The sequence below is a fragment of the Cydia pomonella genome, chromosome 4 (genome assembly GCF_033807575.1).
Source record: "Cydia pomonella isolate Wapato2018A chromosome 4, ilCydPomo1, whole genome shotgun sequence".
NCBI classification, from domain to species: domain Eukaryota; kingdom Metazoa; phylum Arthropoda; class Insecta; order Lepidoptera; family Tortricidae; genus Cydia; species Cydia pomonella.
This window is the reverse complement of record NC_084706.1, coordinates 6,963,531-6,980,290: the sequence shown is the minus strand read 5'-3', so window position 1 is coordinate 6,980,290 and position 16,760 is coordinate 6,963,531. Positions and strand designations below refer to the sequence as shown.

At 35.6% G+C, this 16,760-nt stretch overlaps 1 protein-coding gene across 1 annotated transcript; it reads right to left on the bottom strand.

Annotated features, from left to right (window-relative positions):
• Positions 1 to 6,855: 6,855 nt before the first annotated feature.
• On the bottom strand, positions 6,856 to 9,949 carry LOC133516946 (achaete-scute complex protein T8-like). The gene has a single exon (XM_061850012.1). It carries the CDS (start codon positions 8,371 to 8,373, stop codon positions 7,174 to 7,176), a length of 1,200 nt encoding a protein of 399 aa, XP_061705996.1. The 5' UTR covers positions 8,374 to 9,949; the 3' UTR covers positions 6,856 to 7,173.
• Positions 9,950 to 16,760: the final 6,811 nt, after the last annotated feature.

Below are 16,760 nucleotides of genomic sequence, written 5' to 3'. Positions count from 1 at the left end.
ACTTGTTACCATGTTCCTATGGTTTATATGTAATAAAAACCGATGGTTGTGTTGTGATGATGATTGTTTTTTATGAAGAACTAAAATTATTTAACTTTAAGAGTTCCATAAAACTCAAATATATAAAATATTCAAAACGGTTCACTCACGTGACTTTGGTTGAATTTTTTATCGACATATTTCGATCAATTACCATATACGTCATCTTGGTGATTCACCTAGTGACAGTTACAAGTGGGAACTCTGGATGAAGATTCTCGGTAATTGATTGAAAAGTGGTGACCATCATACGACTGAAATATGGAATAAATATTTTAATGAAGATGTCAGTATCAATACAAACTAACAAAAAAATCGCAGCAACTTGCTGCCAGCAAGTATCAAGGGCACTTAACCGCCGCACACAAGTCAACAAAAGCCGTATCGTGCCGTAACGGACTTTTCGGTCCGATCAGGAGCTCTTCCTCGTAGTATTGGGAATCTTTGTCATGCTAATGTATTTTCCCACGCATCTCATACATTTAATTTTATATTGAAATTAAAATAAATTACAACATCTCTGACATCTTCATCAATTCAAGTGTATTGATAAGTACTTAATTAAATTAACCTTTAAAGGGTTCTATAATCAACAAGGTACAAAAAGGCAACGTTATTCCGATGGTCCCGGGTTCAAATCCTGGTAAGGGCATTTATTCGCGTGATCAGCTCAGATATTTCTTCCTGAGTCATGGGTGTTTCCTATGTATTTAAGCATTTATATATATATCGTTATCTAAGTATCTACAACACAAGCCATGTTGAGCTTACTCTAGGACTTAATGTCCTATAATATTTATTTATTTTACTATTCTCACTTGTTTTAGAAAGCTATAAAGCTTGGCACATATACATACTGATTTCTTAGTATAATTAAATAAATAACTAACATATCTACTCATAGACAATATCAAAGGCAGCAGTTGACATCAAATTGTAATTTGGAAATAAAATATTGTTCCATCAACGATAAAAGCTCTGGGTAAGAATTAAATTGATTTATATTGCAAAATAATATCATAGAAATCTTTTTTCAACTGACATCAGCCCGCGTAGCCAACGTGCCAATCGTTAACGCGCCGTAGCGTATCGTAATCATCTTTCTCTATCAGTCTTCCATATTAGTGCGACAGTGACAGTTGTGTTTTGTTCGCTAGGGAGCGTTAACGATTGGCATGTTGGGTACGCGAGTAGATACAAGTTCAGGGAAAAGTGCTGTACCAAAGTGTACCAAATTATCGACGGGCGATAGTAAAAGCAGTATGCCTAATCCTTAAAGATAATACTGGAGAGGACACTTGTTGTAATTTCGAAGGATAATAACCACTTGCTACTGAGTGACGCTGTGTGTTTATGTGAGGCCTATGATTTACTCGTACTACTTACAGTACTTACTATCCATTAGCAACAAAAAAACTGAACATCATTTTTGGAGTACGGATAAAAGTATAAGTAAATACTTAGGTATTTTAATACTACGTACCTTAAAAAAATATGAACCATATACCATGTCCCTACAGATTCAAAATTAATTGAACGGCTCATTAGTTTCAGAAACATGATTGATTAATAGTAATTAATAGAAAGTTCGCTGGAAGATCTAGTATATGTAATATCACTGCTACATTATTAATAAAAGCTCAAATAAAACCTGTCTGTCTATATGTCTGTTACCTCTACACGTTTAAACCGCTGAACCGATTAAGATAAAATTTGTTATACAGATTTGAGGCCCGGGAAGGACATATGGATAGTGTTTATCAATCATCGTCATCATTCCAAAAGCTAATCTATTAAGAGTCCGCAGCTAGCTCGGTTCTCCATACAAACGTAGTAACTCGCTCATTTTAAAACGACTAACTAGATTGCTCTGAAACTTTGTACTTACAATATGATAAGGTATATCTATAGCTGTTATTAGTTTATGTAGCTTCAGGTGCCATAGTTAAAATACTGCGTATTTAAGATTTCATACAAAACTTTCTCAATTTCGTTTGTTTTATAAAACTAATTATAGGCATAGATATACCTCATGTCATTGTATGTGGAAAGTTTCATTACAATCCAAACGTAGTAAATAAACTCGTAATCGTAAGATTTAGACGTACCAGCATCAGCTGCCTGTCGAAAACTAAATAATAATAATAGTTTTAAAATGAGTACGAAACTCCGTTTGTATGGAAAGGTGAAACTCGGCCGACCTTGCTGCGGACTCTTTATGAACTAGAATTATATCAATATTTTACACAATGTATTTGGTATAATAATACTAAAACTACCATGATCTAGGGATTACACGTTTAATGTTGTTTATTTTTTAAATGAGTTGAAATAATTGATTATTAACTGATTACGCACCCATTCCTCCGATTAGATTTACAGTCTTCGCCACTGCGGCCTAGCGCGGGTATCGGGGACAGCTCCGAGCCTTAAATGCATGTTGTGTTGAAATTGTATCCCAATCGTGCGCTCACGTGTATCAAAATCTATAATCACCAAAAACAGCCCCTGACGAATGAACCGGAAAATATTTAAATGGAAGCCAAAATACCGTGTAGGGCGTTTACTCCGTAAAATATGGCGATATTTCGATAGAAAAAATTTTGAAGAAATTAACATTCTTTAGCCCGGAAACAAGGAGCGTGCGGAACGAAGCAAGAAATAACCGCTATGTTCTTGTTTGAAAACTATGAAATTGTTGGCGTTTCTATTATAAATAAACGTTCTATGTCCCGCTATTTTACAATCTGACAAGACGTTATGCCGACGAACATATGATACTTACTTTTCATTTAAGATTGATGGCGCAAAATGTTATGTTTGTTTAAAAAAATTGGAAATGTTTATTGAAAATTATCGTAACTTCCTAAGGCAATCACAGTGCCTAAATTATATAATGCCATAATAAATTAAGTATGGTAATTTCTGTGTGATAATAAAAGGGATTCATCCATATACTCGTATACACAATAACTATATAAAATTAAATAAGACTTAACCCGAATTCTTAACCAGTCCGCTTGTGATTTATATTTTTAAATGTACCTAGTTAAGTATAGGGTTCCTTATTTGTAAAATTCCATTTATCTGTGGATGCATAATAATTATAAATTCAACTGTTAAAAATCTACACCAAGCGATAATTGCTTATATTACTACTCGTATTACACTGTCGTTAACATGTCATCTTGACTTTCCCAACATTTATTGTGTAGTGACATATCGTTAATACCTAAATAACAAAACCAACCAAAAGACGGCAATAGAAACTCTAAACAGCCTGCAGCGCACGGCTTGTTTAACAGCAACAGGCGCCTTCTCCTCGACACCGGGGGCGGCCCTAGACGCACTGCTGGATATTATACCACTCCACTTGCAGGTGCAAAAGGAGGCTAAGCAGTGCGTCTACAGAATATGCACGCTAAACAGGCCAAAATGGCGCTCTCAAGCATTAACCAAACTAAAGGCCTGGGTTTTTGCAAATAGAACCCTTAGCATGCCCACCGATGACACGCACACTGAATGTCAGTTTACTAAACTGTACACAGTAGAAATACCTCCTAGAGACAAATGGACCAACAACCAAATGTACGTCGAAGAGGGAAGCCATATTTGGTACACGGATGGTTCCAAGAAAGGCATTGATGTAGGATGTGGGATCTATGGTGAGAGACCTAAGCTCAGAGCCAGCGTCAGCATGGGCACACAAGGCCTCAATCTTCCAGGCTGAAGTCTACGCCATCAACAAATGTGCGGAGATTAACCTGGATAAAAACCTACGACACCAACATATCTACATCAACTCAGACAGCCAGGCTGCTCTGCTGGCACTAGAATCCCTTGAGTCAAACTCAAAACTAGTCCAGAACTGTAAAACAAACCTCAATGCACTGGCAAACTCCAACAAAGTCACACTTAGATGGGTACCAGGGCACTCCGACATTAACGGAAACGAAGAAGCGGACGAACTTGCTAGAAAGGGCGCAGACACACCCCTGGTCGGCCCAGAACCGTTCTGTGGAATCACAAAACGGGATGCATATTCACTGCTCAGCAATTTAGAAAAAATAAGGGCAAACGATTGGTGGAAGTTCGTAAAAGGACAAGAACACTCGATAGCTCTAATCAAAGGGTTCAACAGCAAAACTGCTAGGGAGCTTCTAGGGCTCAAAAAATACAAAGCCTGCGCGGTGACCAGAATTTTGACTGGACACTGTAAATTGAACAAACACATGTTTCAAATCGGAAAGAAACAAGACGCGACATGCAGGTTCTGCCATGAGTCAGAGGAGACTGCAATGCACATTCTCTGCTCCTGTGGACCACTAATGTCAAAAAGAAGTACCCACCTAGGGCGGCACGTATTGCAACCCTATGAGGTACAGAACATTACGGCCCAAAGAATCTGGAATTTCCTGGATTCAACGGGCATCAGTAATGAACTTTAAAGGGCTGTCACAATAGACCAATGCCTGGTCGACGTGGCATTCAAAGGCCCACAAACTACAATAATAATAATAATAATACCTAAATAAATCTTTAAAATTTATAAAATTATAAATGTTATAATTGTATGCCACTAACTTAAAAAACAAATTAAAACATCATTGATCTCAGATTCCAGATAAATAAATAAATTAAATGTGCGTTTATAAATATCTAAGTACTGTTAGTTTATAATTTTCAAATTTACCTGAACTAGGAGCAGTTAAATATATAGTCGGGTAACCGTTCTTCATTAGGCAAGTAACCCTACGTGCATCCCGAATTCGAATCTCACACGAAGTTTTTTTGGGGTAACGGCGGCGCATTACAATCACAATGGCGCTATCGGCTTACCGTTAACGGTCCTCGGCCCGAACAAACACGAACTTAACCGGAGCTCAAGTCTACTAACCAAAGTTTAAGTTAAGATAAAACATTCGTTAAGTCTCGAGGCTGCCTGAGTGTCATGTAATAATATCAGTAATAAAATATTTTTTGGCAAAAATTTCATTTTTGATACAAGCTTATATCGCTAACTGTACTTTTCTTTCCACAGGCAACTAATACTCATCGAGACAATTCGAACAAACACAGTTTGCGTTGTATTATCACAGAGTTGGCCACCTTCTGTCTCCATCATCCATCTGTCTCCATGAATGCATTATTATGCATTGTGATCCCACTTACACATGTAAACAACATTTCAGCTCAATCGGAAATCGGGATGTGGGTGAAATTTAACTTCCAAGATTTGACCCACACTAATTAACACACAACATACTAACAGGGGAAGTTAAATAAAAGCTTGTGATAAGTAACCACCGGACAAGTGCGAGTCGGACTCGCCCACCGAGGGTTCCGTACTTTTTAGTATTTATTGTTATAGCGGCAACAGAAATACATCATCTGTGAAAATTTCAACTGTCTAGCTATCACGGTTCATGAAATACAGCCTGGTGACAGACGGACGGACGGACGGACGGACGGACACCGGAGTCTTAGTAATGGAGTCCCATTTTACCCTTTGGGTACGGAACCCTAAAAAGGGCTTGTCACTTAAAACAATGAGTTTCAAATTGTAATGAAGATCCTAGTAAAGAATAAGTATATTTCGACTAAAATATGAACTAGGCATAATATTTAATGTATGGATGTATTTGTATGTACAAAATTAATGATACCGGCTATGAATCAAAGTATCATTAATATTAAATATATAAGATTAAATAAAAAAAAAATATTATAGGAACATTCTTACACAAATTGACTAAGTCCCACAGTAAGCCAAGAAGGCTTGTGTTGTAGGTACTCAGACAACGATATTATAATATACAAATACTTAAATACATAGAAAACATTCATGACTCAGGAACAAATATCTGTGCTCATTACACGGATAAGTGCCCTTAACGGGATTCGAACCCGGAAAAATTTAAAAAAAGTAAATAAAAAATAAATAAAAAGAAAAAGTATAAGTTTAAATATAATAATTGTATCTGTAAGTTAAACTTATATACTACCAGCCCTTGCGGCATTCATCCAACGCCAAAGCGGCAAAGTGGGTCATTTGATGTCAAAAAAATGGCTGAATTAGCATAAGGGATGCTGCCAGTAAAGGGGTGAATGGGCTAAATACACTAACGACATATTAAAATAGTTAACTAATCGAGCATTAAAATAATAATTAGGTAAAGATTAAAAAGATTTTATTGTTTAGTTACTTACGACTAACATCACATTATTATCTCGAAGGCACTAAAATAAGTATTATAACAATTTGTATTGTGATTAGGTGCCCTTGTATACAATATTTACAGATAAAATCAAAGGTTAAACTAAAACATATATAAGGAATAGGTTTTTATCATTTGAAACGGCGATCTTGAAATAGTTTCGTTAAATGACAATAAATTGATTGCATGTGTAATATATAAGTACTTATCGTTATCAGTTAGAATCGTTAGAATTTAGTTATTTATGTAATTCTTTGAAATATACTGTAAAATAAGGAAAGATTTACAAAATTACTCAGTAAAACTAAGTGAATATAATGAGATACAAAACGCGTTACGAAAAACGAGCATATATTCGATTGGTGTACATTTTACTAATGATTTTATCAAACAGATGTTAAGAAGTAGAATGTTTTATATCATTAAAGTATCCATTTATCGAAAGGAGTCAACAAAAAGACGCATAACGCTAAGTCAAAGTAATATTGTAATTGTAATGTATTAATAATTACCCAAGACCATAGATTTATAGTACCTTCAGTGAGTTTGAAAGGAGAATAGGAGATAAAAATTTAGGTATTCCTATCAATATTACAGGTAAAAGTATACACTTATTAGTTTAATATTTATACTAATTGGACATGAAAGTTGGTTATCGATTCAACACTTGTCAACTCTTTGTTTAACTAACTTGAGCAAATGTTTTTTCTTGGCTATTAAGACTAACATAAAGATAAAGAAACGCAGACGTGTGCTGGCTTCATTAAACTAACTGACCGTTACCGCGCACCTTGCGCCGGCAGCGACTTTGGCACCGACAGCTGTATGTTATCCATTACTTCATATACATACCTACATCACAATATAAATATCTATTAATCTACTATCAATGCACTGAGCTACACTACTTTGCTAGTCAATTCTTATTATTTGGCCGTGCTTGTCTTGTTTTTTCCTGCCACCATTTCAAGGTCTCCTCAAATTGCTCCCTGTCTTCAGGCGTCACGTGAATGTCAGGAAGTTCTTTTTTCAGCTCTACATCACTGTATGGAGTGTTTTCCAAGAACGACTCTTCCTTGAACTTATACTGCTCATGTGCCATAATTAGATCGGGATTAATTGCTTCAAGAGGGAGGTCTGTTTCGTCACTCAAACGTCTATGCATATGATGTTGGACAGACTGCGCATATTTTACCTCGAAATCACTATCGTTCAATGGCACATTGGGGTCGCTACAATAATTTTGTTCCGGAATCACTGTGAATTGCTCAGCCGAGTTTGGAAATGGAAAGTGTCCATCAAGTAGATGTGGATTGACATCTTCTTGAGCTATTAAATCAGATGATGGGGTCAAAGGTTGTCCGACACCATCCTCTTCTTCATACAAATGCGGAGTAGAAACTAACTGAAAGTTTTCGGTGGCTGGTAATTCTATATACTGGTGCTGGGGTAGCTGCAGAGTTCCGTCTAATTCATCATCCTCAAGACCATCATCATCAAGAACTGGGGAATTCAGGGCGTAATAACTTCTTTCTTGACTGTTGTCACGTGGCGATGAAGACGCCGGCGAGGGAAAAGATTCCATGGACATACATGATGCATTTTCTTTGTCAGCGTGGCCTATATTAAGGAGACTCTCTAAGTTTCTTATATATTCTACAGCCATACGTAATGTTTCTACTTTACTCAGCTTCTTGTTCGGTCCTCTGTTTGAGTTGGCGTTTTCAAACTCCGCGGCCACTTCCTCGGGTATGTGTCTACGCAGAGCAGCGAAGCCATCGTTGACTTGCCTCACTCTGTTCCGTTCCCGGGCGTTACGCCGTGCCACCGCAAGCGGTGTCGGCGACCGAGCTATATCTTCAGGAACATTTTCTCGAACTCGCGGTCTTTTCGCCGGTACACTTGCAACGGAAGGATCAGAAGCACGCACTAAAGAAGTCACTGACACCGTCGGTGGAGATTGGATCTTCTGTTTCTTTCTCACTATAATGATTTCTCTTCTGACTCCTTGGTTGGTGTTATTGTTTATATTAACGGCGTTGCTGGCGGACTCCTGGAGAACTTGGGCTTTGCCGAGTGGCGAGTTGCGGAAGACTACGACACCGATTGAACTCATGATGGGTGAGTCACATTCCGAGTGTCCTTCGGAATGGTTGCGGGTAAGGGTAAGCAGGCAGTTGGTTTAGATGGCGTCAGGGCGCCGGCCGCGGCGGGAATGGCGCGTGCCGCGCGGGCGCACCTGGGCCGGCGGGGGGATCAACAGGGGTACTTACGTTTACTAGTTGCACACATGCCTTTTCAAAGGGCGGAATGGGGTAGCGTTACCGTTTAAAATATTATTTTTACATATTTGCTCGGTATGATTTTTTATGCAGATGTGTTCATGTTGATCCATGTGTTCGATGGGTTCATGAAGTCGTGTTGTATCTATTTTTTCCTATTACGTGATGCAGAATGCAGGTATTCCTTCGATATTAAATTAACTAAAGACACTTCAAATTATATTACATATTCATATTATATTATTGACCGTTACTTCAAGATGTGTAATTAATTTAACTTATTGGTCGGAGCTTTTCTTTTAAACATTTCGAGGATATAATAGATACAACCCAATAAAAATAAATATTAATTTATTTGACGTCGTCAGTAGGCACAACATAGTATCACAAATTGTTGAACGGTAACGCTACCCAAAACGCGAGTAGCACCGAGGACAATAATTTCGAGGGGTGTCCCACCCAGCAGTCAATGTGTGAGTGTTATAATGCACACATGCACATAATAAAGCGTGTATGTACAGCTTATTACACACATACGAAGAGCTAAAACCGTTCGCGTGCTTCAATGGCATTTTGAACAACGAATGCGCCAGCGCAGGGGTTGTTACTTGTTACTGGAGCTATGCGCGGGATTTAAATGCTATTTTACAGAAAAGAAACTTGATTATGATAAATTTATTTTAAAATAAATTTAGCCCTCTATAAAAAAAAGTAAATGTCAATTAAAATAAATAGGATATATATACATAGGTACCTTGTGAGACGCATCGGGTGACCATGACTACTCTTATAAGAGTTTGCCGACTAAGAAGAAGTGTTGTAGATACAGGATAGGTATAATTATAATGTTCGATGTAAATTCCTATGATGCACTATGGGGCGTAACGAAAAAAAGCGGACATTCCTACTTTTTAGTGAAAATCGTATTAAAAAAAATACTGTTCAATAGAAAATGATCCGATATAATAAGAAATAACACATTAAATGTGTTTTTTTAGTAAGGAATATTTAAGGCAAATAAAAATAAAATCAGATTTTTTGTATGGGACCCAAATTTAGGTACCCCATTCCTAGGAAACTATGAGATACCTCATCTTCTAACCTACTACTAACTACTTTTATAGAGTACAAAATGATGAATAGCCTAGTCAAAAAGTCATCAATATCGATATTTTATTTCTTTATCCTTTTTTCGTACACTTATGACGGCTTTAGATACTTTTATGCTAAACAATATAAAAAATTACAAATTCCATCTTTTGTGTAGATAAAAAACAATAATTAATTAATTTACGTACCAAAAAAATGTCCCAAATTACACCAATAAATAAAATATGAATAAAGCCCATATTTTGCAACACGTTAAACAAATCCATATTATTAAATCCATAAATTAAAGCTTTCCGTTTTATTATTGGTATAATACAATACTAACTGAATAACATTAAACGAGAATGAGAGAGAATGTTTGTGAGAAAATAATTTATGAGTAAAAATATAACTGTTTTATTATAATTTAAGCTTACCCCCACCTAACCTAACACGTAATCTGGGACTCAAACTCTTTAAATAAAAATTTACAATTTAGTGTAAACTATTATTTAATAGTAGTAGTAAAATATGATAATGTTCTCAATTAGCGATGAACACGGATGTATTATTAATGACATCATTAAGTAGTCTGTATATGAGATTACATATACTATACACTAGATCACGCTAAGCTAAACCATTATTTCATAGTACCTACTAGTAAAAGATGATAATGTTCTCAATTAGCGAAGAGCATGGATGCATTATTAATAATATTGTTAGTAGATTGCATATGAATTCAAATACACTATACACATGTTGTTATTGCGTGAAATAATTTGACTGAATGCATGCTTTTTTATTTTCTGTTTTAAGTAAGTTGCAAAGTAGTAAAGGATCCAATAAATCGTCAAATTCATAATTAATTGTTATAATTATAGCATATAAGTATCGAAAACCGAATATATATTTTTGCTGAAAACATCATTTTTCTAAATCATGTTGATTGAAATACACTGTTTAAATTATTATGAGTATTTAACTGTGCATCTGTCTACTCTGTCACCTTTCACTATTATCGAGGTAAGGTAATCCGAAAAAACGAGCCGGCGCAGTACTCCAACTGCAGGAATGGCGCGAATTGCAACGGTACCAATATTCGGGATTATAAAAAAAATATTGGTTTAGATTAGTAAGTAGTTTGAAACTATCATGAAAAGCACTGTACTTTATCCTTAAAGGGATTTATATAATTTGACGACCGTTCTGGCCTAGTGGGTAGTGACTCTGCCTATGAAGCCAATGGTCCTGGATTCGAATCCCGGTAAGGGTATTTATTTGTGCATAAGTTTGAAATTATCTATATACATATGTATATCGTCGCCTAGTACCCATAGTACAAGCTTTGCTTAGTTTGGGGCTTGGTCGATCTGTGTAAGATTGTCCCCAATTTTTTTATCTTATTTATCAATTCTTATTTGGGTCCTAGTAAATTATTGACTACAAAAACAATTAAGAAAGATAATCTAACTATACGTATACCACGCCACGTAGGGTGGAGCAAGCGCGCGGACCGCGTGAGGTTAAGCAGACACCGCAGCTTATGGGCGTTCTCAATTCTAGTGGACTGTCCACACCACATGAATTTATAAATACATATCTAAGGAGCATTTGAGCGTTGGTCAAATTTGCTATATGTATATTATCAAATAAATAAAAAGAGACCAATCTATCTATTTGGACCGATTGCACACAAAATAATAAACTATTTTAGATCAAAGTTGAATATATGTATCAACCATAACAACTGTTGTTTACTGCGTATTTCTAACGCAGTCTACAGCAATAACATTACGGTATATCTATGATCTCCAGAATGTAATTGTTATCGCTTTATTTACCGTAGCAATATGGTTCAGTATTGAATGATTCAATTGTAATGGAATAGTTTGTGTTGCAGTCGCCCACGCCAGCTGCCCCGTAGCTTTTGTGTCCCGGCACGTGCCCTGGGTGACCCATTCCACAGTGATCTCGGAGTAGATAAAATGACTTGGTTAACTTATATCTGGGGAGTTGGCGATGTTAAATGTATAGTTAGGTACATGAGCGTCGTAGGGACATATTGCCATATTGACCTATTGGAATCGAAAGATTAGATGAAAGGAAAAAAAAAAGGTTGTATAAAGTTTTCTTTTACAGCGAGCAGGAAAGCGTCTACAGATTTTTTTTCAATTTCGATGGATTGATAGAGGGTTAAAAAACTCCACCACCAACCAAAGGCTCAACATAGACGGTTAAAAGATAGAATGCACGGTGTAGCAAAATATCACTCATATCTTAATCTGACGCGTTCGAGTAAGTACAAAAATCCCCTATTGGGCTCCCAGACATGGTTATTATACTAGAATTTTCTTTGGAATAAAAATAATTATATTAGTTCACTAATTAGTGTAATAAAAAAAAAGAAATGGTCAATGGCAGTCAAGCGAAGGTCTATTTTTTTAAGGCGCAGTGGGCTCTGACAACATAGTTTTTGAAAAATCGTCACGCTTTTTATATCAGAATATGGTTGCCAAAAATATGTATTAGCAATTTTGAGGCCTATCCTTCGAGCAACACTGCTTGTTGGAAGCCGGTGTTGCTCCAAGGGTCTATATAACAGAATATAAGCTTCGGATTAAATACAATAGCTTATTCATGCCTTTTGATAGTTAAATTCTCATCCACTTAGGGAACAGCACTCGTTTCGAATCAAAAGAGATTCAAATCAGTTTGTACCTACTGTATTTAACTGTATTTTGAGAATTTTTAGTTAATAAGCTGCGTTTGTATGTACAGATTAATTATGATTAGTCCTGCTTGTATCAGATGAATCAAACAGTAAACAACGCCTAACGTGAATTGATAGCAATACTGGCCATTTCATCTTAAGACAGAGCCTTCTCAAGGCGTCACGTTCACAGCATATACCCATACGCAGGATGAATGTTAATTTTATTTCAACAGTATAAAATAGCGAAAACTCATTTCACGAGCCTACTATAAAATTAGCAATTTTATCATGGAGATGTTTGGCTATGACGAAATATTTTTTAAATTCCATATATATATATATGTATATATATATATATATATATATATATATATATATATAATATACATATGTATTGTATATTTTAATTCATGTTACTTACTCGTATAAGATGTAAGTTTTAAGTTTCTTGCCGGTCCCTTATTGGGATAACCTCCTAAATCTCGGGTCAGAGGTGTAGGGTTAGAGCCGGCGTAGCTTTATTTGACGTTCATAAGCCTATTGTAATATGCCTACTTGGAAAATAAACTAAAATCTTTATCTATTATCATATTATTTTCATCATTAACAAGACAAAGGCTGTGATTGATATTACAATTTATAACAAAAAATTGGTAACAATTAATTAAACATTGAAGTGCAAGACTTGCAAGTACCAAAATATTATAGACATTGACGAAACGAGATCAAGAATATTAAAAAGAGTGTGTATATTTTCTTTAAAACCCTCGTACATATGTGTACCTAAACCTTGTAGAAATATACAAACAAGCATAAGTATTCGTATATTAATATTCGATTAACGTAAAAAATACATAAAATTGTTTCACACTTCATCATCTTCCTCGCTTTGTCCCGGCTTTTTGTCACGGCTTAGCCTAGGGTCCGCTTGGCAACTAATCCCAAGAATTGACGTAGGTTCCAGTTTTTATGAAAATGACTGCCATCTTCCATCGCAAACTGAAAACTAAGCTTTAATGTAATTAGTCCGGTTTCCTTACGATGTTTTCCTTGCATATTAAATATTTTATTCAAAAAAAAGAAAAAACTCATTGGTACGAGCCGGGGTTTGATTGAACCCACGATCTACGGATTGAATGAAGCTCGCATGCTACCAGGCTACAAACATTCATAAAAATGTTAACTTATTAATAAATCGAAGTAAATTTTATTGGGCGTAATTAATTTAAAATGGTTGCTTCATAAAAGGAGTAGGCTAAATCTTTTGTAAGTTCAAGATTAAGAGGAACCGAATACTGCGCGAGGATTAAGCTCGGTGCCTTCTTCAGCTCTCAACTGTCCAATTTAAACGGAATACCAGCGTACGGAGCCCATAAGGCTTTTCATAAAGACTGATGATTTTGTTCCTAACTTTATACTTTATCCTGTAACTTAAGAAGTATTTTTTCCCGCCAAGCTGCTCAGAGCGACATCTTGAGACCATGTGGGACCGTATGTGATATAATGCGCTCAAGTTATGAGCTAAATTTAGATAAACCATTAACCTAATGGCGCTCGAGTAACAAAATCTCGAGATTTTAGTTTACCTCGTTGCATTATGATGTTCCTGCATTAGATAGGTAAAAGGCATACCGTGGTGTATATTTAATAATTCAATTATAAGTATAATATGAGTACTTACCTCACAACTTTTAAAGCGACTGCCGTAGAAAGAACTGTTTATTATTTCAAAGGTATGATTATAAGTAGGTATATAAACGTGTACTGTACCATAAACTCTGATTTACTTACAGTTAATTGAGTCAATTTATTTGACTATGCTTGGGCAGAAAATGAAAAATAAAAAAGAAAAGGATATCACTTCAATCAAATCAAATCTAAGTTTCCCAAAAAAAATGGATTCATCATATATTTTATTCGTACAAAAACGACCGTCAAAACTTCGATCACAAACGTAAGCATCATGCAGGATATTATACCCTTAGAATTCCTCTCTGTAAAGGAATGAATGCCTCATACCTAGTCGTCTAGATGCAGTCTAAGCCCTGCCGCCCGCGGCCCGCGCCTTTGTGCTTTGACCTTAACTTACATCAAGTTGAGGGCTCCCTTTTGTACGACATCTAATAAGAAATAATGCCGTCTGGGGAAGCCCTGAATAGCTGAGCTATTTCAAGGCGACCTGCATTGAGATAGGTTATAGCATTTGAAGGTAACTCGGCCGCCTATTCATTCATGAACACAGCTGTGTCGGCTATCGCAGGTTAGTCTGTCACGTTCATTTGTTTAGTTTGAGTCTAGACTGGGCATTAGTAAGACAAACACCCATTATTTTCAGTACTGTTAATGTAATAATCAGATGATCTACGCTTGAGAATAATATAACTGTGTTGTGCCAGACAGTCGGTCAGCTCTCGGGTTATGTTTTGATATGTATATTTAATAAATTGGTCGGTGGCAACTGTTACTAACCATCAAATAAGGACTTAGTCCTGTCACAAGTTTTAATATAAAGGTTTTGACTATAAATTGTAATACAAAGCTTTTAATTAAAAATAAATAGCTATGATTTGTAAGCTTCTTTTATACTGATCACAATTCACAACGTAATATAATTATTTTAAGATTTAGATCACCACTGTATTTACTACTTGTTTACTTTGGGATTGTCGTTAGACGCGAATCGCGGCTGCATTCTGAAAAATTATACTTCACAAATAGAAGTAAAACTCAGTGTCACATTAATAAAATAGGTACAATTATTTATTTTTATCAACCAACTTTATTAAAACGTTATTTAAACACCAGCATTTAATTCTACGACACATCTGTACTTCAACTACCTATAATACCCTTCAAACTTATTTTTGACTGCCATCTAGCGAGTAGGTTTGGTAAAACATTAGCACTCCTATAGACATGAATTATATATCTAAAGAAAGATAAAAGAACCCACTTTTGCATAATGAAAGATTTGATCTAGTACAGTCAGCGTCAAATACTTTGTAGCAACCAAAGTAGCCAAATAGTTCGGTACACCATATATTTAGTATGGTGACACACTTTGACTGCTATAAAGTATTTGACGCTGACTGTACATACATAAGTCCTTTTTTGCATGTTTTTTCATAACTTTTTCCGAACATTATCAAAACTGTGACAGCAAATTGCATTAAATTGAAAGTAATTCAGCATTAAATAAGCATTTAACCCATGTATATTAATAATAAGCGATCTCTAGCTATAACTTTTTTATCAGTCAAAATATTTTTAACAGAACTTATGACCTGACTAAGTACTGACAACTGTTGAAATCACTTATATATTAATGATAAATAATGTCAACTATTTATTGGAATGCAAAACATAGGGTAAAATTAAATTACTTACTTATTTTAGCAAAGCACATCTCGATATGTTGCACTTCTGTTAGTCGAGTTTTTTACAAACTGTAAATAGTATATTTCTGAATTTGCTAACCATTTTCAGGTACTTGACACACATTAATTCATTTTAATAAAGCATACTGATCTACAGCAAAACCAGATGTCAATGGACGAAGTAACCGTCTTCTTTCAAACTCAACATGTTGCGCACTAAATAATAAAACTGATCCAGACCTCACTTTGTGGTCTTCGTACAATACGCTTTTCATTCATTGTTTCACTCCAGACGCAAACCTGCCCCTTCTTTTGGGACTTCTGAGCTGCATTCGTTTTCAATAAACTCTTGGCTAAGTTGAACATACCGATATACCCGTGCAGTTCTAAAAACCAAGTATAACATAATGTTAGCCTTGCTCCATCGCAATAGAGACTTTTTAATAATTTTTCAATGGTAAGGTTAAATTTGTAAAGGTGTAAGATCAAGTCCTTTTGGTGGTAGTTGTTCCGTTCAATTATTTAGTCTCATAGGCATTCAAGGTATTGAAGTTACTGCTGAATGGCACGCTACATGTGAATTTGAGAATTCATTGTGCATAGGTGATTCAATGCTCAATCCAGATTTAAATTATATACCACTGCATAAAACATATTGTGAAGAACCGTTACTTTGCATTTTATTTGCTGCCTATTTAACTTAGTTAATCTTGTGTTATGTAATACATTGCAAAGAAATCATCAAGTAGATAGTTAATAATCAAAGAAGCGCATCTCTGGATTATTGACTTATTATTTTGTCTGTTAATCTTCATATCGCGGAATTAAAGTACCTAATTATAACTTGTTTTCAAGTTAGATTGGTATTATTATTCGGCCTAAAGGCAACACCAGACGAAAAAATAACCTGGCAGATGTTTGAGCCCGCGCCTTCACTCACACCAGGCCAAGTAGCCATTTCGTTCTAACATTACTTTCTTTAAGTTAAACTGAAAGAGAGGCATGATGATCGAATAGGGGTTGCACCGAGGGATTTGCC